We start from the raw sequence: 25,113 nt of genomic DNA, 5'->3' as shown, positions 1-25,113 counted from the left end.
TGGGAAGAGGCAGAGAAGAATTTAAGGAAAATCTTGCTAGGAAAGGAGTTCATCTGAACCCCGTCTGAATACCTGTGTTCTGGACCTGCCTCCACCACTAACTAGCTGTGCATGCCACGTGAGTCAGAAAGTCTTAGGATTGGAAACAGTCTTCTAATTCCACCTCCCACGCCAAGCAGAAATCCTTCCCACAAACCCTGGTGCAGCACATGATCATCCACTGTGTCTCCAAACATTTTCAGGGAAGGGAACTTCACTACCCCGCAGGGAAGCCCATTTTGATTTGGTAATTTTGTTAGAAAGCTTCTTTTTCAAAAAGCCTGGGAGGACCCACACCAGATGTTAACAGTGTCACCTCTGGGGAAGAAAGTGGGACTGTGGAAGGGTGACAGGGGATTCCCTGTTGATTTGGTTTGGGGATGGTTTCCAATACCTTGTATTAAATAAATGTTTGAGACAGGGTCTCATTTTGTCACCCAGGCTGGGGTGCAGTGGTACGATCATAGCTCACTGTAGCCTCAACCTCCTGGGCTCAAGAGATCCTCCCGAGAAGCTGGGACTACAGGCACATGCCATCACACCTGGCTAATTTTTTTTCTTTCTTTCTTTTTTTTTTTTTTTTTTTTTTTTTTTTTGTAGAGATGGGGATCTCGCTACGTTATCCAGGCTGGTCTAAAACTTCTGGCCTCAAGCAATCTACTCTCCTCAGCTTCCCAAAGTGTTAGGATTACAGGCATGAGCCACTATGCCTGGCAGTATTAAATTTATCATAGCAAGGGAAACAACAGAAAATAAGGTTCTTATATGTACCTACTATGTACCCACAAAAATTACAAATCAAAAATTTCATTAAAAAAAGATTTTTTAAAATTTAAACCCAATCTGCCCTCCTAACATTTCCACCTATTATTTCCAGATCTGCTCTCTGCAATCAGAGAATAATCTAAACCCACTTCCCCATAGGTACCCTTTAAACACCTGGTAGTTGGGATCAGGTTTCCAAGACTTCTCCAGCTTGAGCCACTCCTCATGTAACTTGGGTTCCAGAGCAGCCCTACCCCTCTTACCCACTCCTGTGTGTCACAGAATAAAACTCCAGTGGGGTCGCAGAGGGAAGGAACCAAGCAGTCACTGAGCTAGGTGTTACCTGCTGCTAATTAATGAATGGATCCCAAGAGGTCATTCCTCCTCTTTCTGTGTGTGTGGGGTGTGGTATATACACGTAAAAGGGAGAGTGAGTTTAATGACTCACTTCTCCAAGCCTTGGTTTCTTATCTGTAAAGGGGGAAAACAATACCTTTGCTATGAGAATCTGTAGTTAAGGAAATAACATAAAAAGTACAAACTCCTACACTGGGGGTTATGACTCACGAGCCCATTCAGTTCAGACAGTGGCTAAGCATTGGACCCACAGAGCCTGACTGTTTTGAGTTCGAATCCCAGCTTTGCTAGTTAATGGCTGTGTGACTTTGGAGAAATGACCTGACACTGCTGTGTTGGTTTTCTCCTCGTAAAACAAAGGTAACGACAACATCAGTCTTGGAATGCATCTTTATAACCATGAAATGTACTGCCCAGCACTCAATAAATGTTCGCTGTTAGGCATAATCATCCCCTCTTACTCCTTCGCAAGGAGATAAGGACTTCACTGAAATGAGGCTGATTCATTGAAAAGTGAGGACATCAAACCAAACTGGTCATCTGTTATTAGAGTGAATTGCCCCAATATACTCCCCCCTCCCTCTAGCAATGGCTATGTGCTAGGCGCTGTGCTCAAGGCTTTGCAGGCCCCGGCTCATTTCTCCTCATGGCTCAATGAGGGAGATACTACCTCAGGCAGAAACTACATTTAAAAGATGAGGAAATAGAGGTTCAAACAGGTTGAGTAACTTGCCTAGGGTCACACAACAAGGAAGTGATGGAGTCAGGACTCAAACCCAAGTCTGCCTGACTCCAAAAGTCTGTCTTGTTCTTTTAAACAATGTCCTGTTCTTTTAACCAGCTCCCTACCTTGGGCTCGACTCCAGCTGTGGGGGACAGGAGGAAGCCAGAGCCCTTTCTTCCTTGACAGCACGGCCTGCTGTTTCCGTGAGGTGGGGAGAAGGGGCGATCTGCTGCTTCTCTTGCCCACCCCTCCATCCTCCTGCACACTGCCCCCTCCTCTTCTGTCAGCCTGAAAGGGTCACTAGGGACCCCAGCTGCCACCCCTTCAGTTCCCTCAGGACCACTCTGGCATCTGGTACCCCTGCTGTTGGCTGGGTTCTCAGCCCCTGACCATGAAATGGTTCCACATCGATCTACAGAAAAAACAGCCACTTTGGCCGTGGGCCCTGATGCATAATGTCATTATGGAGTCAGCAGCGCATCCCGTCCCATTATCGCCTGGCCAAGCTTTTCCAAGGCCAGCCTGGCTGCAAATGGCTTTCTCCTGTCTAGGGGGGCCACAGCTGCTGTTTGCCCTCCACTACCGGAGAAGAGATTTTATCTTTAATTGACACTGGCTGTCTGCCACCCCCTTGCCTCGGCTGGCCCAGGCTCCAAGGCCGATCTTTCCTTACACTTCAGAAACAGGCTTCCCCTGGCTGCTCCCCTCTCCTCGGCCATGCCCTCCTCACCCTGCTGTTCTACACTGCCCGAGACAGCTCCCAGGTGTGTTCGTATCCTTTCGTGGTGCAGCTGGACACGGAGATCTCAGAAATCTGTGGAGAAAAGTCTGAGAGTGACGGGAACAGGGCAGGGAGGGAGCTGACACTGTACCACTACTATAGGTCATGTCACAGGTAGACGCATGACACCAGGTCAGGCTCTTCACTCTGTCTCTGAAACAGGGGCCATCATTATCCTCTAACAAACAGGGAAACAGGTTTGGTGAGTCACCCCCAAGTTACCCAGCTAGCAAGCAGCAAAGCAAGACTTCAAATTAAGGCCCCTACGGCCCTACGTGGATGCCCAGAGTAAGAGTGAGGAGTAAGACAAGAATAAGGAGAGGTGAGCAGGCAACCAGACCCGCCAGAGCCCAGTGCAAGATGGAAATGCAGGGCCCCTCTTCAACCATTATTAACTTCATCATGGTGACAGCCAAGCATTAAACCCAGCGTGGGGCCCTTCTGAGTGGCTGCACAGGTTGCACACCCATGAAGCTGGCCCTGCACGTGCCCCTACGTGAATGTGAGAGGGATAACAACAGTGAGAGCCAAGGGCCACATCTGACCATCACTTGCCATCTCCCTGTCCTATCTAGGCCCAGGATGTGTTCACTCTCCATCTGTAACTGGTCTCCAGTTGTGCCACCAGTCTCTAGTTGGCCTCAGTTCATCAGCCATCCAGTCAATAACTTTGGCATCCCCAGAGCCTTGGCCCATTTAGAACTGGTACAATTGCAGGGAGGAGGGGAGGCCCGCTGCACAAACAGAATACAGTGGAATTCCTTAAACAAAAAACAATCTTTTCTTCCATGTTATGGCAGGGGTTTAGGGACAGCAGTGGAGATTAGAACACTGTCTGGGACTCGGGGTCCTGGGTTAGTCCTCTTTGTGTGGCTGTGGGCTGATGACTTGTCCTCTCTGAGCACTAGTCTCTCCCTGTAAAATGCAGGGGTCAGGCTGCACTGACGATTCCTGCTGGAGTGGGGTTATGCCGAGTGTGTGCACTCCTCAGGTGTCAGGGGTGAGAGCCCCAGGAGGTCCCGATAGACACAGAGCCAGAAAGGAGAGGCAGAGGCAGGTGCTCACACAGCAGGAGCAGCAGGATGCTCCAGATGTCTTTATTGGGGCTCGAGCACAGCATGACAGTTGGAGGCATGCAGACAGGGCACAGGGCCCAGCCTGAGCATGCCCCAGACACACACGAGAGGACAGCTTTAGAAAAGGACTGACCAACACCAGGGAGGAGCAGGGAGGGAGGGCCCAGGGAGGGGCAGAGGCCAAGGCTGAAGGGGTCACCTGGCCTCTGCTATTGCACGCATCCTCTGGCCACTGGCCAGGAAGTACAGTATTGCAACTGGTTTCCTCTCGCCCAAGGCTTCCCTTCTCAGACCCCCTGGGACAGATGGGCAGACAGATCCCTTCCCTGCCCATCTGCCCAGCAGCATCTTTGACAACAAACAGACGAAAGAGACAGAACAAAATCAAAAATAAAAAAGACAAAATGCCCCCACTAAGTCAAGGACATAGATGGGGTGGAGGAAGGAGTGGAGGAGGCTGCAGAGGAGCCCCCTGGAAGTCCCCCCACAACGAGGGTGTGGGGTGGGAGGTAGAACCCCAATCTGGGGTGGGGTGGGGCTAGTGAAGCAGTGACCATGGGGGGAAGTCTGTCCTTCAATAGACTTCACCAGGTTACTTGCTGACAGGGGAAACACCCCTAAGACAGGAGCCTGGGACCACCCAGCTGGACTGGCAATTCCCAGATGCACTTTTCTTGGGACCTTCCACCCACACAGTCAGCAGAAACAACAGAAATCAGTGAAGGGGATGGGAAACTCTGGGTGGGGCAAGGGCTTAGGGAGACAAAGCCTAACAAAGAAGACAAACCACCAATAGCACGTGCACTACACACAAGAGTATAGTATGTATGAATATAGATACTATATGTGCATATATATCTCTTCAATGTACAGTAGAACAGAACATCAGACCCAGATGGCTCTGGGCCCCGAGGGTCGCATGGGAGGTTTTCCACCAGTCCTGTGCAAACAAGGATATCTGAGTCTTTCCCAGCGAAAAGATTCTTGTCTGGGTTCCAGAGTTTCCCTAAGCCTCTGGCTTTCTGTCTGTCTGCCTGTCTCTCTCACGTTGGTGCCGCTTTAAGAGAGGGTGAGGACTTCAGCCTGGGCATAGTTGGATGAGAGGGCGTCTTGGCAGGTCTCTGTGTTTAAAGAGCACAGGTGTGAGACACTGGGACGCACGCTTTCGGCTCAACATTGCCTTCTGGGTTGGGGGGACAGGGAGTTCAGCAAAAGTAAGGGAGAAACAAAGAATGAGATGTTAGAAGGAAGTCAGCTGCTGACCCACAGGGTGTGGGCTGAGGAGCAGGCCAGGAGCAGAGCTGGAAGGCATGAGGAACCCAGGGCTAAAAGGCCAGGAAGAGCATGGATGGGTCAGGGAATGGGGTGAGCCCTTCACCCCTCTGCCAACCCAACTCTGGTGACTCAGGTGATGTTGTAGCTCATCGCCATATCTGTTCAGGTAACCACTAGCTCCAGGAACCACTAGCCTCTTAGGTCTTCAAAGCTCCAGTGCAGTGGAGAAAGGGACCATAGCTCTGCAGCCTTGCATGGAGGCAGTGAGGAAAGTTCCTGATGTGGCCTGTGGCTCACAGGCCATCACCCCAGCTGCTGCCTGACCAACTCGAGCTCTCCCCCAAGTAGCTCCATCTGCTGTCACCACCCTGGGATATTCCATTGTCCCAAGGAGCTGGTGAAGAAGGCTCCTGAGTATGATGCCATGTCGTGCCCAGCCCCCTTCCTCAATGTGGCAGGAACAGAGTCCCAGCAGTTGGAGGGCATGCAGCCTCAGGTGAATGCTGAAGGGGAAGGTCACGGAGGACGAATGTGCCTGTCTCAGGAGAGAAGGTCAGGAAATAGTACCTTATTGAGAAACCCGACCCCTCAGAGAGCCCTTTTGGGATCCCATCCTCAGCCTGGGATGTCTATGACCTGGGTCTTTCCTTCCCCAACCTTACCAGTGGGAGCACAGGTAGGGCAGGTAGGAGTACTGCTGTCCCAGCTGCAGATCTGGGTCAACAGTGGAGGTGGGAGTTCCAGACCTGCTGGGACAACCCCTGTAGCTCTTGGGTCTGAGGTCTAGGGCTAGGCCTCCTGTTAAGGCAGAGTGCAGATGTGGCATCCAGACCTCACAGTTTCCATCCTGGGCTTTGGGGTGCCTCTATCACCTTTCTAGGGAAGTGGTGTCCTCATCTTGGGGTGATGCTGTTTCCATCTTCTTACAACTGTATGCCCCAGCCACCTCCTTAAACACTGCCCCTTTGGCTACGAGTGTTCTGGGCCTCTGAGTGCTATCCTTGAAATCAGAGGAGCTCAGGGTTCTTCAGAGCCCCACTTCTGAGGACATGCAGACAGAGCTGTGGTCTTGCCCTGGACTCCCGTCTGCATAACTTAAGCAACACCTGCCACTGATCCCCACTCACTAGGGGACAGGGGAGTGCCTCTGGGCTCCCTGCAGGCAATTAGGCCCTAAGATGCACTGGTGAGAATGCCTGGGTTACTGAGGGGACTTGGATGGGCACTGTATGAGACAGAAGGAGTCACAGCAAGGCTGTCAAGTGTCCCAGAAGCCAGGGAGCAGAGCAGCCCATACTGAGATAAAGGCCTTAGATTGCTTTTCCACTGGCTTCCATGGACTCTCCATCCTCAGGGACCTCTGAGAGTTGGGGAAGGGTCTTCCTAGGAATCTCGTCCTGGATTCTTACCTATTTGACCCACCAGGGGTGGGGCAGGGATTTCAGAGGGTGGCACTGGCCAGAGCAGAGCAGGCCCTCCTCTCCTCTCCCAGGAAGCTCTGCGAAAGGACAGCCTAGGCCCTGCGGCCAGACCATGGCCTCCCCTCTGGCTCCTGTCAGCCAGCCACTAGGTTGCAGTGCTCTTCCCTCTGGTTCTACCTCTCAGAAGCCCTGAAAATTGGCCTCTAGGTTGCCAGTAGCCCTGCTACAGACTGGAAGGTGAGGTTGTGAACTCCTACCCAGACTGCCTCCCAGTTCTGTGGGAAGGGGCTGAGCTCCAGCTGCAGGGGAAAAGCGTCTGACAGCAAAGTAGTGGGTGCAGGTCCAAGTCTAGTCCAAGGAAAACAAACTCTACTCTCAGATGGTGGGTGGGAGAGAGCCTTCTCCCAAGGAGGGAGGCCCAAGGCCTGGGTAAGCCTGACGCCTGTGCAGGCGGCCACTTCCTGCGGCAGTGCCTGGTATGCAGGGGTTCTGCAAATTCCTGGGCTCACCCTGCCCTTTCCCAGGGCCCTGGGCAGGCCCAGAGGTGCTAAGAGGTAATAAGGGCAGACAGTCTACTCAGTCCGCCTGCTATCTGGGTTCTATCTCTCCCAGATGAAGCCAGAGAGCCAGGAGGGATGTGTGGGAGCCAGCTCCCCGAGGCATTAGGGCTCCAGCCTGGCACTGCTGCATCTTGTCGCCCAGGGACATCTGTGCCCACCATAGGGGTGCCATGAACAGGCCCAGCCCTGTGGGAGGGAAGAGAGGGAAGGAGGCGGTGGGTGCCGTGGAAACTTGGGCTCCTGACAACTTGAGGGCTGCCACAGAAATAGCGGCCTCGGTTCCCTGAATCAGAAAGGCAAGTCAGAGGAGAAAATAGCAGTGGCATCCCTGCTAACCTGCATACCCGGCTTGTGGTGTCCCTGTCAGAGTCCAGGCCCTCTGTGCCAGAGAGCCCTGTCACTGTTGGGGGAGTGGCCCTCGCATCTCCATCCTGTTCCACAGGCTTCCCCATCCCTGTCACTTCAAGGGCCTGCTCCCTCCTGAAGGGCAGTTGCATGGAGGCCCCCACATCCCCTCTTCTCAACTCTTAGGAGTCAGGTCACTTCATTCTCAGAGCAAGTGGGAGGCAGGCCCCACAAACCACTGCAGGGTAGGGGTAATCCTAGCACCCACTCTGAACAGACCTTTCCAGAAGGACATTTCTGCGTCTGCCCAAGACTGAGGGAGGTGCCGAGATGGGGACACTCCCGGCACAGGCTTTACCCAACACCCCAACCCCATGCAATAATCTGCTCTGCCTCTGCCCAGCCCTGATGCTGCCCTGCCATCCTATCTTTGCCGACCATGGAAGGAGCCGATCTGGACCTTACTTAGTCATTCTCTCCGCAAAGTTGCATAATCTGACTCTAAAAATTGCCAGGCGCACGGCTCTGCTGTCAGGTCTAATTCCCATCAGGTGAAACAGGAAACGTCTTGGCTGAGGCAACCTTGTTCCTCAGGCTGGGAGTGGCAGGAGCAGGTGGGGGCAAGATGGCCTCTGTCCCCACACTTCCCCTCAGCTGCCCCTGCGCAAGGTGTACCCCTGCTCACCCAGTGACTCACAAACCTGTTGTGCTCCTGGGCTCGTTAGGTAAATGAATACACTTAATTATAGAAATTAGATGAGTCTCCGGTTCTGGCAGGAATACGGAGCGCAGAGGCTGGGTGGGAACGGCAGGTGACTCAGAGGCAGGGCTGGGAGTTTGAGGGAGAGGGAGAGAGAAGAAAAACTGTCGCAGAAGCAGGGGAAGCAACGTGGAGAGCGATGCCGCAGCTCGGGGTGCAGAAGGGACACCAGGTGCTGCCAGTGGGAGTCACCACTGAATCTGGGCAGAGGCTTCCTGAGGGAAGGGCCTCCCTCGCCTAGGCAGCCCGCCCACGGCCTCCACCAAGCCTGAGGCTACAACGCTAGGGACCGCCACCTGCGCCCCAAGCCAGAGATAGAAACCATCAGGCCTCTTCTCCCAGGGCAGCACTGCTCATAGGCACTGCCCTTCCAAGGAGTCAAAGCACCTTTACACCAGCAGAGATGCCCCACGTGACAGCCTTGTTCCTTGCTGGTCTGGGTGTGGGGTGGACAGACAGACAGACAGACAGGCTGTTTGGCTACTGGTTAAAGGCTATGAGGAATGGAAATACATTCACAGTGATTAAAAATATTAACGTAGGCCTGACTGCTCAGCAAGGCCGACTGGCCCCAGGCCACTGTGCACACATACACGCCTGGTGGCTGAGACTGGCCCTGGTGGGACCCCAAGAGGGAGGCAAGGCTGAGAGGCAGGTCCGGGGTGTGCACCTACAGCCCAGGAAGAGTCCAATATGGGGAGAAGCTCTGGGATCGCTCTCCCCTTTGCTCTGCGGTTCCAGAGCTGAACCTTTCGGGAAGCTGAAAGCTATGGAGGAGAGGTTCAGGGCCTAAGTTCTCCTCTGTCCTGACTGCTCCCTCCTGCTGCCCCTGTGGGCCCTGGGGAGTCCGCACTGAGGGCATGGAAGGGCACCTGTTTGTGCGCATGTGCCCAGAGGTGAAGGTGCAGCTAAGGGGCAGAGTGACCAGGGGGTGGGCCGGTGAGGGGGTGGAAGGGGGTGAGCAGGAACTTTCTCAGAGGGTAGGGCGAGCTGTATCGTGATGCCAGTGGAGACAGCCCCAGGCTGGTTCCAGCCGCTCCAGCTATGTTGTTTAGACTCCGGGACTTTCCACAGCCTTGGTGAAGAAAAGGCACATGGGTCAGTGGGTGCAGCTCCTCAGGGTCCATGCTCCAGGAGACACTGCAGGGCAAGTGGCCCTTGACTCTCCCTGGTCTCTAGGTCTCCTGGACTCCTGAGGACAGACTCCAGAGGCCCACACCCAGCTGACTTTTGTCCTGTCCTGCCCCCAGTTAAGCTCCCCACTAGCTCCTTGATAGTCCAGCTAGACAAAGACCCCACAGGCTCCAGCATCAGCCTTCTTGACTCTAAGAAGCCCTAATTATAATTAGCACCTACCACCATCCTCCCAGGGAACTGACACTCTGACACACGGGCCTGTGTGGAGGAGGCCCAGGCCCACTCACTCCTGGTCTTAAGCGTAACCTGAGTGTGGAGAAGTGCGGCACAGTACAGTGTGGGGAAAGTTGCCGAGTGCACATTGGGAGTTTGGCGATGTTAACTGCCACGCTTGCTTAGCAGGGCCTGTTTCCCAGCAACCCACCTGTTCCTCTCGAAGGTCACTCTAATTGGCTGAGCTACATGCTTGTTGCCAAGAAGCAGTGTGGAGGCATCTTGAAAACAGAGCAGCCAGGCCCCACAGGAACCCCAGGGATATTGGATAGTGGGATGCTGGCTCCCCTGCCCCATGCACGTGCACATGAAACTCCTTCCCCAGGTGCAGTCCACTCCCAGCACCTCGTGGTCCCTCCTGACTGGTACCCTCATGGCCTCTTCCACACCTATTTCCACTGAGCCCCTCACAGCCCAGGGAGGAAAGCAGGTGTGTGTGGCACTCAGCTCTGTGTGTTCAAGTCCTACACAGTGACCGCTCCTTCCAGATTGTCCGCTCAGCATAGTCCAGCCAGAGCAAGGCTTTGGGCCTGAACAGGACACAGTGGAACCCACTGCCTGTTTGGGATGGTAGGCAAGAGAGAAGGCCAAATCCAGGGCCCAAGGATAGGACACAGGGGTGAACAAAGGAACACAGGCGAGGGTAGAGGTCTGAGCACCCTCCATCTGCAGCCTTTTGTTGGGGTTGCTGGACCACCTCCTTCTAGGCACCAGATCACGATTCCTGTTTCTGCCAGTCCACAGAATACATGCCCAGCACAGCTGGACACACACCTTTCAGGGGCTGGTTAGACTCAGGGTGGCCTGGGGCTTCCATGGGAACAGTGGTACTGAAAGGGCTGAGAAAGAAACTAGAAGGTGCCCACAGAGCCTGCGTGGGCTGGCAGGCCACGGGACATCTTCAGAGGGATAGAGGCATCACAGGCTATTCCTGTAGCTGCCACTGCCCTTTCCTCACTCAACCTAGTTTGGGTCTGGAGTTTGGGGACAGAGGGAAGTGGGGGATGGGAAATCCAGCTGGTTAAGAAGTGGCGGAGAACCTGGGGAAGAGCTCTGTTTTGGAGGGAGTCAGGGTTTACTCTAGCAATAGGCAGAACGTTGAGGGAGGTTAGGTAACAGGGACAGGGCAAGGGAGACGAATAAGTGATCGAAAACTGGGTAGGAGGGCCCGGTCCTAAGACCCCTGGTTCTCAGCCACCACGGGCCCTCCACAATCTTTGGTCATTCCTAGCTCCACAGCCTAACCTCTGCCCTTGCCTTGCTGCAGGCTTAGGGCCTGGGGATGGAATTTCAGCCTTTTCTGACAAGCAGAGGATGGACTGCTCCTTCTACCTCTCCAAATACTGAGAACATTCCTCAGATGGGACCCACTCTTCCTGCCCACCTACCCCACCCCCTGGTCATCTCTGGCACTGCCTCAAGAGGACAGTCACCCCCTAGGTGCTTGCAGATGGAAGTCTGCCCGTCCTGTGCTCCAGGACCCCTGGCACAGGATGGGAGGATGTGTGGGGCTCCCTGACTCCTGAACATTGCTGGTACCTCAAGGGGTGACCTACTTGGGAAGGCTTAGCTGTGTTTAAGGGAGGCCTAGGGAGAGGCTGGCAGTGACCCTGTGGAATGGGGCCTGAAGGCAGCAGTGGGAACGAGAGGTAGAAAGAGATGCAATGGAAGCATCGGGCGGGGACCCTGGCCTTGCGTGCTCTCAACCCTCTAGCGCTGCTCTTTCCCATGGGCAGCTGGACGGGAGCCATGTGCCCTTTGAGATGAAGGAGGCCTTTCTAATCCAGGGACTGGGAGATCAGGTACCCATTCTAAAAGCGAGAGTTCGTCCAAGGCAGAGGAGATGGCGGCCATGGTCTCAGGGGAGGCGGGGACCTCAAGCTCTTGGGGGGGGACTCGGGAGACTCAGCTCTGTGGGGGCTCCCCCCCTGTGCAGCTTGGGAAGCCATACCTTTCCGGACACTACCATCGGCGCAGGCATAGTCCCCAGCGCTGAGCAGGAAGCAGGCAGCTGCCTTCTTGTTTCTGTCTCGAGTGGTGGAGCGTCGCAGGGCCCGGCGCTCCTCAGGGGTAGGGGAGGAGGCCAGGGGTTGGGTGAGGCCAGCTCCCTCCTCGTCGGACAGCACTGCATTGGCATCGCCATTCTGCTTAGAGTCTGAAGGGGGCACACAGAAAGGAGGCTGCGTGAGGGGCCACCCGGGCCTTGCTCGTGAGTCATCTGGGGTCTCCCAGACCCAGAGTGTTACTTCCTCAACCTCAGGAGGGGCCTAGCATCTACCTGGGAGGGAGCGTTGTCAGAGCCAAGGAGCAGAAGGCAAAAGGCAGGATGCTGCACTTGGTGTAAAATGACTTCCCTCCCAGCCTCAGCCTAGGGTCTCTCCTCGGGGATGAAGCCACAGCGCAGAGGCCCTACAGCAGCGACTCCTCATATCTGCCTGCTGACGGCTGCCCCAGGAGATCAGCCCAAAGCAGGCCGCAGACTCTACTTCCTCCTTGGGTCTGGCTCAGGCTGACTCTTGGATGAGTCTGCATTCCCTTGGAGAATACCTGGCTTGTTAGGGGTGAGGGGTGGCATGGCAAGGGTTAAACCTATAAAGTAGTATCCATGCTTTCTCCCTGGATGACAGTCATTCTTGTTCACTGGGCATCTAGGCCAGAGTCCTGTGCCCAAAAGGCCTAGAGCCCTCTGCAATTAGGGCTGACCTTTGAGGAGGATACCATGGGAAAAGCTCCGACGCAGCTCCCAAGTGCTGTGGGCTTAGTCCCCACCCCTTGCCTCTGTCAGGCAGTAGCACAGGTGAAGCTGGGCCCTTGGATCTGGAGAAGGGGGTGCTACTCTATCTGAAGACAGTGGCCCTGCCATTGGCCAGGCATGCCCTTACTGTGGCTGCTGTCAGGGTTAGGCTAAGTGCAAGGCTGATAGGGCCACAGTTAAGTGTACCTTGAGGAGCTGACTTAAGGACTTCTACATTTTAATACTGGGATTCTCTTTATGCGCTGAATGGGCCTCAGAGTGCAGCTGAAATTCCCCGGGAGATTAATATTCACAAATTAGGAAGCAGTGCCACTTTGGTGGGGGAGAAATGGGAAGCCTGATGGGTGCTATTCTATCAAGGCCTTTGGAAGACCCAGGCCCCTGACATGACCCCAGGGAATAAGTGGACCCGGGCATGTATGATAGGCACATGCCAAAGGCCACAGGTGAGTGTCCCAAGCTAGGCGCCTCTCCTGCAGGGTCAGTCCCACTTTGCCCCAGAGCTTACCCATAGTCTCCTGGCTCCAGTCCAGCTCCCCATACCAGGAATTCCATACCTTTCCCAGGAGCCCAGCCTACACATAACAGTCAGGATGCTTTTCCCTCTCTCCAACCTAAATCCATGTTGTTGGGGATTAAGCTGTTTTCCATTCCCCAACTCCTGATTCAGGGATGGAGATGAGCTTTCTTGGGATGGCCTTTCCCATCCTTGAGGGACAGGATTCAGATGCCCAGGCTCTCCCCTTCCAGGGCACAGATATTAGTTTATTCCACATTCTTCCCCTTCCCAACACTGTCTGGGCCACTCCTTCCTCAGTTCCTTTCCACCCCATGTCAAACCCTGAGCCCAGGACTCAATCTAGCTTGTGCTGAACAGAAGGCAGCCTCCCACTGCTATTACGTTATCACATTTATTAGGCCGAGATACCAGACTCGAACGTTTGCAAAGAAGTGATTCATGTGTTGACGTACCTTGGAAGAACAGCTGCCCTGCTCATTGGCTAATATTGACAGTGCCTGACATTTGTAAAGTGGTTTTAACTTCTCAAAGTACTTTCATATCTGTCATTCATTCGGGTCTCTCAAAATCTTGAGGGTAGGGTATGATATTATTCCCATTTTACAGGTGCCTAGAGATGGGGGGTGACCGGCCTCAGGGCACACAGCACAGTGGCCAAGACTGGATTTAAAACCAGGGCGTCTAATATACAGCCCCATGTACTGCTCATCACACCCTACCCTGGGTGGAATACTCAGTCCAAAGATCCGATGTTTGGGAAGCTATTAGAGACCCAGCCAGAGGATAGAGAAATTCGGCCTCAACACCCTGCCCTCATAAAGGCACCTCTTATGCTTACGGAAGCCCCACACAAAACACATGCCCAAATCCCAAGGGCCGAGGTTCATTTGGAAACTCCCTAGGCCACTGGGGGAAAAGGGATTTTCCTTCCCAACCCCTAATCTCACCTGCCCGTTTCCTCTCGATCATACCCTCTTCCCGGGCAGGGGGGCTGGTATCACTGTAGGTGCTGTCCCGGGGGGAGGTCTCCTCAGACTTGCAGTACATGGGCGACTCCAGCTGGGCCGGCCGTGGCACGTGCTTCTTCCGCTTCTTGGGCAGCTTCTGCTTGGCCATGGCCAGGGAGTAGTACATGCCAAAGTTGTTGACGATGACAGGCACCGGCATGGCGATGGTAAGCACGCCAGCCAGCGCACACAGTGCCCCTACCAGCATGCCTGACCACGTCTTGGGGTACATGTCTCCATAGCCCAGTGTCGTCATGGTGACCACAGCCCACCAGAAGCCAATGGGGATGTTCTTGAAGTCGGTGTGGTCATTACCCCGAGGGTCGGAGGGCCTGGCCCCGATGCGCTCAGCATAGTAGATCATGGTGGCAAAGATGAGCACGCCCAGGGCCAGGAAGATGATAAGCAGCAGGAACTCATTGGTGCTGGCCCTCAGCGTGTGGCCCAGCACGCGCAGCCCCACGAAGTGGCGTGTGAGCTTGAAGATACGCAGGATGCGCACGAAGCGCACCACGCGCAGGAAGCCCAGCACGTCTCGGGCTGCCTTGGACGACAGGCCGCTCAGCCCTACCTCCAGGTAGAAGGGCAGGATGGCCACAAAGTCGATGATGTTGAGCAGATTCTTGACGAAGTCCAGCGTGTCGGGGCAGCACACGATGCGCACCAGGAACTCCAACGTGAACCATAGCACGCATACACCCTCGATGTAGGTCAGGATGGGCTCTGTCTCTACCTCCCGCCGGAAGTGCACGCTGGTGATGTTCCCCACGCGGAGGATCTCTGTCACATTGCGGTCGATATTAAAGGCCTCATGTGTCTCCAGGCAGAAAGTGGTGATGGAGACCAGGATGAAGAAGAGAGAGGCAAAGGCCACTACCTATGGGCAGGGGAGGAGAGCAGGGGGCAGCTGTCAGATAGGGATGGATGGGCCCAGCTGGGGACATGGACTTCTACATGAAGGTTACCAGAAAGGGCATTCCAGGGTGAGAGGTGGGATTAACATGTGGAGACAGGGCTGGAAGTCCCTCCTCAGAGGGTCTTTATCCATATGCTTGGGGGCTCTCAGGCAATGATTCCCAATCTTTGTTACAGAAGACCGAAGCTGCTCTTGGCCGGAAGCAACTGGTCAGGGATCTACAGCTGCCAGACCTGCCTTCGATAGCTTTGCCCACCTCTGACCCATATGCATTTTAAGGCTTGTCAAGCTGCAACAGGAATCTTGTTACAATGCACTCCTGATCCAGAGGCTTGGGGCAGGTCCTGTGATTTTGCATTTGTAACAAGCACCCAGGTGAGGCTCTTTGTCCATGCACCACAGTTGCAGTAACTGGGCTTTAAGGCAATGGTCCTCAAAGTATGGTCCTGGACCAGAAGCATTAGGTCTCTGGTCCTTTGGTTAGAAACGCAAGTTTCAAACTTTACCTAAAGCTACTGAGTGAGAAATGCCGAGGGGTAGCATCCAGCAATGTTTTAACAAACCTTCTAAGTAATCCTAATGCACACTAGTTTGAGGTCCACTGTATGAAGGGATGCTCAGAGGCAGGATGCTGCAAGGAATGACCCTGGACCACTTTCTGCTGGCTGAGCCTATTAGCCATAGTCTCTTCTTCTGCCTCTCACCTTAGGATGTCCCCTCTGACTGCCTAGATGGTGAGGAAGTCCCCGAAGGCAGACAACATGCGCACCATGGCAGTGGAGAGGGTGGTCTAGTCGCAAGAACTAGTCTCACTCCTTCCTACAAACTGACATTTCCTGGAACTCTGAGCTCCAAAGAAAAAGGAATCACACCCATCAGCATCAGAGTGGCAGGGGCTAATCCCGACAGCTGCTGGGATCTCAGCTAGAAGGATGACAGCAGCACTCGGCAGAGGAACGGCGGCTGGGTTTAAGTGTCCAATCATTATGAATGGAGATGAAATGCATGTGTAATAACACCAATTATGGAGCCTTCATGTGTTATTCATGCCGTGCCATCCACCACTGTCAGGATGCCCACTGATGACGTCCAGTCTCATGCCTCCTGCTGCCGCCTATCCTGCGTGATGGCTGGACTGGGCTTCCTCCTTGACCAGATATGGCTGTGCCTAAATAGGTGGGTAAGGGAGGTCTGTGGGCTCATGGTACCATTTGGTAATCCCCAAGTCTGTCTGACCCACCCTGATTTCCACCTGGCTGCGTGGGCAGGCACTGGCATGTGCCCATCCCCTATCCAGTGAGGACTCAGAGAGGTTTTCCGCCCTGGGAGTCTGCACTGGGATGGGGAAGGCATACCTTGTTCTTAGTACTGCAAAACACCAGTGAAGAATACAAGGGGACCTGGGAAAATGAAGCAAGCAGCAGCACCGCCAGGGCTTCTGGAGCAGGAGAAAGTTTGAGGGGGGAGATCTGGGAATGAACAGTCCTCAGCTAGCTCTTCCGTGTCTGGTACTGTTAAGCACTCTGTATATGCTTCAATGGCCTTCAGTCCTCCCTACGACCCTGTAACGCACGCCTCATCATCCCATTTTATGCAGGATGAACTGATCATCAGAGACGTTACATACATGCTTAAGGTCACGCAGTCCGGAAGGGGTAAAAACCAGATTTGAACTCAGAACTGTTTAACTTCAAAGGCTGTACCTTTTCTTCATACCACAATGTTTTCACCACCTCCCAGGCAGGGTCAATTCACAGGCCTGGGAAAGCCGTCTCTGAATCACTGATCCTGTTCCCAGTTAGTTCCCTGACGACTGCTATTTCACCCGTGGGAATGTGTGTCTCGGGCTTAGGACAGATCCCCCATCACACACCTCAATGTACCTCATTTACACTTTAACTTGGATGGGTTGATCAGAAACAGCACGGAAGGAGAAGGCTGGGCCCAAGGGGATGAATGGAGATGAAATGCGTGTGTAATAACAATTACACAGACCCACTTTCCCTATTTTACAACATTACTGGAGTTTTTCCTGCTTGCTTCTCCCCAGTGAAGGTAAGTTTAAGTTCCTTTTCTGGCCTTATTCTTCCTCCTCTGAGAAAGGGGCTGCCAAGTCAATACAGGCTGATGTGGGCATTAAGTAAATGGCTCCAGCCTGTGGGCTCTCCATGGCCATCCATAGGTGGGCTGGCAAAAGTGCCTGTCCATGGCCTTGGTCATGCCGGGAATCCAGACCCGGCACCACCCTCTCCCCTGAAAAACAGAGTGGTTGAGGTAAGGGGCAGGGACAGCATATCCCAATTCTGCCAGGAACCATGGGAAGCAGAAGCTGGCTCTCTGAGGAAAAGTTAGCCAGGAGAGTAGGCCCACCTGGGAGACTGAGCGTAAAGTTAATTAGTGACTTGGAAAAACAAGTTCAGGAAGAGCTGCCAAGAGGGTGAGCAGGGGGAGGGAGGGAGGATGGCGTGGCCCTGGCCATCCTCTCATAGCAGGGCCAGCGAGCCTGCCTCGCTGCCCTCCTCACCTGCCACCACCACGGGCTCATTCTGCAGCAGGCAAGAGAGTCCTTCAGGCCCCGTGGGTACCAGCCACATCCTGGATTAGGGAACTACCCTCTGGATTCCTGTCTACCCGCTCACCTTTACTTTTTTTCAAAATACAGAACTGTTCCATCTACTATTAACTGCTACCCCTCACTTCCACCCTGAGAAGAGGAGGGGAGCTAAAGCGTGGTCATGTGTGCCCATTTTTTAAGTGAAATAGAGGCACAAGAAAAGGCAGATGATTTGCTCAGGATCACACTGAGGCCAAGTCTCCTGACTCTCAGCTCAAAGCTCTTTCCAATTGGCGCCTCTGACCAAGCAGGTGGGTATAATCCCCTCCTCCTTTGTTGAAACCTTAGTGGGGCCTCAGTCTCCACTGTGGCCTCTCCAGGGCTGGGGCAGCAGGCACTCAGCAGGCCCCAAGAAGCCCTCCCTCCCCAAGGAGACAGAGATGCGGCCTGAACTGTGGCTCATTGCTCCAGGTGGGCCCTGAGGTTACAGGTTCCCCTTCAGGGCCCAAATTATTCCTTTCTGACCTAAGTTGCTCCCCAAACTGAATCATTTCATAAGTGGTTGACCCTGCTTGCAAATGGTGCTTTTCCCCAGGCCTTCCCCTCTGGAGGCAGGGATACACAGCTCCCTTGACTAGGGCTTCCTAGCACAAAACAGGGCCAAGGGAAGAAGAGGTGGTTGCAGCAACACCACCCTACTTAGAGGCCAAAGCCTCAGCCTCGAGTCTTCTATTCATTCCCCACTGGACCATCCTGCCATCCTACAGAGCTGGCAGTGGAGATCTGAGTCTCCCTCCCATGGGCTCCTGTGCTGAAAGACTAAGGGCAGAGAACAGCTAAGGAACCCTATACTAGAAGCCTTGGGCCCTGGTTTAGACTTCCAGGATTTCTCATCCTGGCCCTGCCACTCAATCAGGTAAATGAATGGTAACCTCTGTACCTGTTTCCTCTATATAAAATGGGGACAGTACTAGTACTCCCTTCACAGTGTTACGGTAGGATTAAATGAGCTTCTGCATGGTAAATGCCTGGCACCCAATAAGTGCTCCATAAAATGGAAATAAGAGTTGAGGAGGGGTAGGGTCCTCTGCGTGCAGCTTTTGGAGGTGAAGCTGAATCTGGAGCCAAAATATCACAGAATCTTCGCTTTTTAGAAGTGAAAAAGACTGAGGAAGTTACCCAGTTCAACTCCATTTCTGCTGTTTTACAGATGAAGAAACTGAGGCCCAGGGAGGAGTGGCTTGTCCTGATGTTCACGGCTGAAGCTGCTAGTTCTTTCCACCACAAAGGGCATGGATTCTGCTGGAAGTCAAAACTTCCCAAGTAGAAAACTGCCGGTGAACAGGCTCCACTGGGGGCAGCTCCTCTCCTGCTGGGAGGATGCAGGGGGGTCTCAGCACCCTGGACAGCAGGCTCCCATCACCCAAGCAGGAGAGTGTCTCTCCTCCCAACTCCCTGTGCCCCCTGGGCTCCTCAGACACACTGCCTGGCTGTGTCCTGCTGAAAACCCATCCAACTCCAAAGGCACAGGTGTTCAGCACTATTACCAGCCTCCTCCACCAACCCCATCGTTGGACTGTCCCTAGAAATGTAAAGTCACACACTTCTGGGTTCAAGCTGGGCTCTGCTACTGACTGCATATGAGACCTCCATGAGTTCCTTAACCTCTCCAAGCCTTAAGGTCTTCATTTATAAAACGGAAAAGGGAGTGCCTACCAAGTACCAGACATTGTGTTTGGGAAAGTACCAGACAACCACCCTTGCCCCTGGGACCTTACATTCTAGTGGAGGCAGACTGTTAACAAATAAACAAGCAAAATACACAGTATGTCAGGTGGTCTAAGTGTTATGAAAAAAATAAAGAGAAAAAGGAGATAAGGGGTGTGAGGATAGGGGAGTTGTTTCCAATAGAGAGATCAGGTAAGGCCTTAACAACAAGGTGACACCTGAACAGCCCTGAACAGTGAGGAAGTGAGTCATACGAAGACCCAGAAAGTTCGAGGCAGAAGGGATGAGTACTGCAAGGGTCCTGAGGCTACAATCTGCTTGCTATGTTTGAGGGGACGAGGGTAGTATTTACTTTGTACAGTTGTTTTGAGGATGCAAAGGAATGATACTTGTAAAACTCAGCACAAAGCCTAGAGCGTTCCAGGAATCTGGCACAGGCTGGGTCGAGGGGAGAGGTGATAGACACCAATCATTGGGAACTGAATACAATCAGCGGGGGCAGGGGAGGAGAGCCCAGGGAAGAAGGGCCAGGGAGACAGATGGACAGATAAACATAAGGAGACTCGGGCCCAAAAACCTATATTAAGGATGAAGTGTAGGAGAAAGGAAAATTGAGAACACAGCCAAAGACACTAGCAGAGTAAGATCTGTGGGGATGGGGTGAGGGACTGAGGGACTGAGCCTTCCGGGGAAGCAAGATCCTCATGCCCAGGCAGTGCTGGAAGACAGTGGGGCAGTCCTGGGGGTAAGAGGCAGGAAATGAGAGGGTCTGCCAAACAAAGCATCTCTGAGCTATCCCTGGTTCCTAGCTGAGGGCCCGCACTAAGGCCCAGGTCCCAGTAGAGAAACATCCCCTCCTCCCCGCTAGGAACAGGACGTGGCCCTGGAACAGGACCTGGCCCTGCCCCCACCCCATGCTGAGCCAGGACCTTCTGGTCCCAGTGTCCAGAACCCACCTCTACCTATGCTCACGCTCCGATGAGCCCACACTTGGGGCCTCTCAGGGCCTCTGGGTTGCCCAGAACAGATGAGTCCCTACCCCAGAAGGAATTCAGGTTAGCCCGAATCACTAACTAAGAAGCCACTATTCAGTCTAACAAAATTCCTGGTTATTGCCCATCTGGGCCCCAAAATGTCCTAGCTCTGCTTGGGCTGGTCGCCTGACCAGAAAATTCCCCCTCTCCCTAATACTGCGTGGTTTAGCACTACCCACACTGAACTTTTATTTATTTATGTATTTATTTATAATGTACCTCTTTTAAAAAAATTATTTAAGGTGCTAATTCAGTATCCTACAAGGCCCACCCAACTCAACTTCTATTTCCTTGTGGAAGCCTCTCTGAACACCTCCTACATCTCATCCCACATAGAGGTGGGATTTATTGATTCCTCCTCTCACTTCCTATTGAACTTTACTTTTTTATGACTCCTGTGGCACCTCTCCTGATCCATCTTGTATTACTGTTGCCATTTCTTGTCACCTAATTTCCCTTGACCGCCACTTACTCCACCCGACTTGGCTTTCGTCAGGAGCAGGGGACCCCCTCTGACTCATCTTTGGATTTCTAGAACCCCACATGTGTATGGCATATGTATGGTAAGTGTGCAGTAAGTGTTTTCTGAATGACTGGGGCCAAGCCGACCCCCTGCTCTCTCTCCTGGTCCTGGTGAGCCTGTCAGAAGAAGAGGTCGTCAGACCCACTGACTGGGACGAAGTGACAAGGGTATACGCCCAGTAATACCTCTAGGGACTGGGGCCCTAGGACCTTTGCTGCCCTCCAGGGTGAGCCAGGTCCACTTCCTGATAAGGACCCTTGCTAGAGACCAGGTGACCACCCCTTAGCCAGAAGAAAATTCCAGAAGGGAGCAGGGCCAGAGGTCATGGCAAGTCAGTTATGCACAGGGAATAAGGGTGGCACAGAGCTCTGGTGCCCAGCATCCCAGGCTGACACTGCCCATGGGTGGGGGTGAAGGGCTCAGAGTCTCCTACCCTCAAGGCCAAGCTGCCTGGCTCTGTTCCTGCCTGCCTGCTCTTCCCCCAAGTCTCCAAAATAGCTGGTCTATTTTCTCCCCTTCCCCTACTCCACACCCCACCCCAAATGTGACAACCAGAAACACCTCAGCATTCAGAGAAAAGATGTTCAGAGACAAATGTTGGTTTGTTCAGAACAAGAGAAGAAAACAAACCCAAGAGGAAACCGGGAGGTTGCCCTGAGGGCAGGGTGTGCAGGGAGTCCTGCAGCCTTCAGCCTGGCCCCTGCCTGCTCCTCAGGAAGGAGGTGGAGAGGCTGCCCAGGGCAGGCTGGCACTGCCCTCCTGGGGAGCTCAGAAAGCCAGGGTACTGCCCTCCTGCGCTCACGTTCCTGGCTCACCCCAGCTCAGAGGGCACAGCATCAGTGAGTACTAGCCCTCACTCTAAAGCCTGTTGTGACCACTGACCTGTCCCCCAGGCAATGCCCAGACCAGAGAAGCCAGGGAGCTTCAGAAGCGGCAGGCAGGAATGCAGCTCCGCTCCTTTCCTAGGCGGCCTTGGTTTCATGCTCTGCCTGGGCAAGGGAGCTTCCCTCAGTCTTTTCTCCTAACCATGCCTCCCTTCATTTTTCCTATAGAAATACCACAGTAAGAAGAGAGGTTAGACTTGAGCAATTCTAGGGAGTGAGAAGTAAAGGAAGAGATAAGAACAGAGTGGAGGAAGAAGCTCTCCAGTGAGGAGCCACCCTCTGGAAGCCAGAGATCCTCTCTGGGCAGGAGCCAGAGGCCACAGGAGGAGCACGGACTTAGATTCATGAGACCTGGGTTTGGATCCTACTTCTACCACAAGCGGTGCGACCTTGAGAAAGCCTCGCCAGGCCTGTTTCCTCATCTGTATACTGATATACAGATGTTAACAATACCTTCCTCACCTAGGCCAGATGAGTAGTAGCAGAAAGCACAGGCCAAGCCTCCCACATAGTAACTGACACTTAACAAAGGGGAGGACCCTGCTGGAGCTGCCTTCATGGAGCAGGGAGTTCCTGTGGGTCCCCTCCTCTACTCAAAAGGGAAACAGCACAGGAAAAATGCGCTGATTTAGCCAAAGGAGAGGAACTGTAATCCTTAATAAGGCTGATAGCTGAGCTAAAGCCAGCCCTGCCCCGGAGACCTTGGAGACTTGCGTAGGGGAAGGGCGTCCTGGCCCCGTTCTTCAGGCCTCTCGTCCGCTCTCAGAAAAGAAGGTGCAGGTTTCTAAAGCTCTGGACGCTGCCAAACCTCCACTGGGCCCCCTGAGGCTGTGAAGTCTCCATGGTGAGCCTTCACTCTGCCCTGGGCAGTAGGCAGGTGGGGACAGGACCAGTCTGCCCCTCGTGCCTGTTCCCAGCTCAGGCCACAGAAACAGAACCACAGCAGCAGCCGACCATGGGCCCAGCACAGTAGAGCAGGGTTGAGCATCCCAGCCCAGGAGCCTGCCTGAGCGGAACAGCTCCTTGGGCCAGGTCTGTAGCTAGGCAACAAGCTCTCATAATCAGCTCAGTTCACTTTCCATTTGTATCATTTTGCTGCTGTCACAATGCACTACTCGAATGACCAGGTTGATGTGTGCGAAAGGATGCCTCAGGGCAGAGCACTGCTCCTCTGCCCCTCTTCGCCCACCACCCCACAGTGCTGTGGGCCCTTCTAGGAAGGAGGTAGCTGTGAGCGAGGGAAGGAAGCACACATACCCAGGGGAACAGGGGTGGGAAGAAACGGACAGCGTGACTAGCCAGGGGCAAATGGAGGGGGGAAAGTGCAGCCCCAGAACTCCCCGCATGGCACAGTACCCTCAGGCCTGGAGGGGTAATACAGTAAGTCTTCCTTCTGACGTCTCCATCTGCCCCTGGGTTTTCTGATGCCATCCACAGGAGTTACAGAACCTCAGAAGGACACCTCTCAGGCCAGAGTAAGAAACAAGCTCTCTGCCTCAAAAACAGCCTAGTTCAGTGGAAAGTAGGTGTTGTAATCACAAGAGCAACGGCTTGGGAGTCAGGGACTCTGGCTTTGATTCAAAGCCTGGCCACTATCTGGCTATGTGATCTCAGGCAACTGTTTACCTTCTCACAGCCTCAATCCATTAAACAGGGATAATCACTGGGTTTTAAGTTTATTGGGAGGATTAGAGATTAATGTAAAGTATACATAGCAATGTATCTGTCTGGGGTGCTCAATAATGAGCAGTTATTCATTAATTTTTAAAAATTATGTATTCTCACTTGTGTGTCCCGGGAGCAGGTGAGGGCTGCCTGTGCCTGGGCTCCTCAGCAGGAGGCAAGTCCTCTTTTGGCACATGCGCTGGCCAGAACTCCATCCAGATATTCACATCAGGATGAACAACCAGAAGGCTGGAAACTAGGGGTGGTTTCCTGGCTCTGCTATTAGTTAAATGTCTTTGGCAAGAAACTTTGTCTCTGAATCCTGGTTTTCTCAATGTTTAAATGAAAGAATTAACCTTACCCCATCATAAACTTCAAGACCGCAACTGGAATGCCTGGGCTGATGTGATTCCATGTCAAAGGGGTGAAGCACACCTTGGGTTCCTGGAAGACTTCAAGGGGCAGGCCAGGCTCTGAGCTTACTCAAAGAGGCCCCCCGGCTTGGCCATTCAGCAGTGTTAGGAAGAAAATAAACTCAGTGATATGTGGGGTGCCACTTAGAATTCCAGAGAGGAACAAGAGTAGGTGAAAAGCCCCCAGAAATCCCAGAATGCTCAGAAATAGGGCCTAGCTCCCCTAACCACCTCATCCCAGGCCTGCTTCCCTGGTTTGTCCCCTTTCCCCATCTCTATCTCTCTCTCTCCTCCCCCACCCCCAACTTTGAAAGAGTCTGAATGATGTGTGCCTGTCTCTCTCCCCTAATGCAGACAGCCAAGTGCTAACACTAGCAAGGTTAGTGATCTACATAAGAAGCCCGCAGAACTCACAGCAGACCCAGACCAGGGACATCACTGTGCCCTCACCTTCTGAGCCGGTCTCAGGGCTACAAGGAAAGAACCCCAGGCAGTTGCCTCTAGCTTTGTTCTCAGTCCTGCGAAAGATCCCTGCCTTCTCATGGCTGCCTGCAGCCCCAGCCCAGTATGCCACGGCCCCTGAGACCTCTGCTCCTCCCTTCTCCTCCAGTCAGAAGATGTATCTGCCCTGGCCTGGCATTTATGCCAGCCTGGCTTTTCCCTGCAGGCCTGTTCCCCAATTCTCTACCCTGCCTTCTTCTATGTCTAGGACGGAGTCCAGCACAGGAGTGCTGCGAAAGGGAGGGCGCTCTGAGACTCATTAACATGACAATTTGGGATGCCAGAAGAACCAACCAGGTTCCACAGCAAGCAGCAGTCCCCAGACCCAACAAGTTACATTGCTCTTTCCTGTCTCCCAGACAGACCCCCAACCAGGCTTTAGGCTGCTGATCATGAGATCCAACACCAGCCCCCAGAGTTTTCTTTCTTTAAAGAATCTAAAGCCATCCTTCAGGGAATTTTTTTTTTTTTTTTTTTTTAGCTGTCCAAGCATAATGGGGCAAGCATCTCCCCCATTTTCCCCTTCCACCTAAAGGGGTTAGGGAAACTGGATTTACTTGGGGAGGAGGTGGTAGGTCTTGCCTAAATCAACCTGTGCTTCCCCCTTCCTTCATATACCCATTTCAAGCAGTAATCTGAACCAGGGCTTTCTGGAAAGAGTTTGTGCTGCAGCAGAAAGAAAAGCGGCAACAAAAATCTGGTATAATCACCAGCAAGCCTGTGGCTGGCCACTGGCCGTGGGAGCCTCCAAGGCCTAGAACATTAGGCCCTTTCTGTTTAATTTTCTTCTCACCCCAGCTGAGGCCAGGACATCCCAGGTGTGCAGGAAGCCTGGGGGGCATGGCATTCTCCCTGGGAGAAAGAAGGCCTCTCCTAAACCTGGAAAGGAGGCCGGATTGTGGTCTCAGCTTTGCCTCTTCTGAGCTGAAGATGCTGAAGCCTATATCCTCCTCTCTCCAAGTGCATAGTTGTGGGCACACTGAGCTGCTGGGAGGATGTAAATGAGGTGGCATCGCATGGAAGCATCTAACAAAACCCACCCTAGTTTCCTTCCTCTCAACCTTGCCTGCCCCCAGCAAAAGGCCAAATTTCAGCTCTCC

General features: G+C 53.4%; 1 protein-coding gene across 5 annotated transcripts in view; it reads right to left on the bottom strand.

Annotated features, from left to right (window-relative positions):
- Positions 1 to 25,113, bottom strand: part of KCNC4 (potassium voltage-gated channel subfamily C member 4) — a 69,724-nt gene that overhangs the window by 42,383 nt on the left and 2,228 nt on the right. Inside the window, exons 2-4 of one of the 5 annotated variants that reach the window (XM_050745878.1) lie at positions 13,736 to 14,672; positions 11,465 to 11,668; positions 3,728 to 5,552 (exon numbers count right to left, since the gene is read on the bottom strand). In XM_050745878.1, coding sequence (XP_050601835.1) covers positions 5,464 to 5,552; positions 11,465 to 11,668; positions 13,736 to 14,672 — 1,230 coding nt within the window. In that variant the 3' untranslated portion in view covers positions 3,728 to 5,463. Of the gene's footprint in view, positions 1 to 3,727; positions 5,553 to 7,638; positions 9,179 to 11,464; positions 11,669 to 13,735; positions 14,673 to 25,113 lie in introns of those variants that run through there. The other 4 variants (XM_050745895.1, XM_050745871.1, XM_050745884.1 and 1 more) reach the window with 4 other exon arrangements.

The sequence above is a fragment of the Macaca thibetana genome, chromosome 1 (assembly GCF_024542745.1).
Source record: "Macaca thibetana thibetana isolate TM-01 chromosome 1, ASM2454274v1, whole genome shotgun sequence".
Taxonomy (NCBI): domain Eukaryota; kingdom Metazoa; phylum Chordata; class Mammalia; order Primates; family Cercopithecidae; genus Macaca; species Macaca thibetana.
The sequence above is the reverse complement of the archived record's forward strand: the minus strand, read 5'-3'. Positions and strand labels throughout refer to the sequence as shown.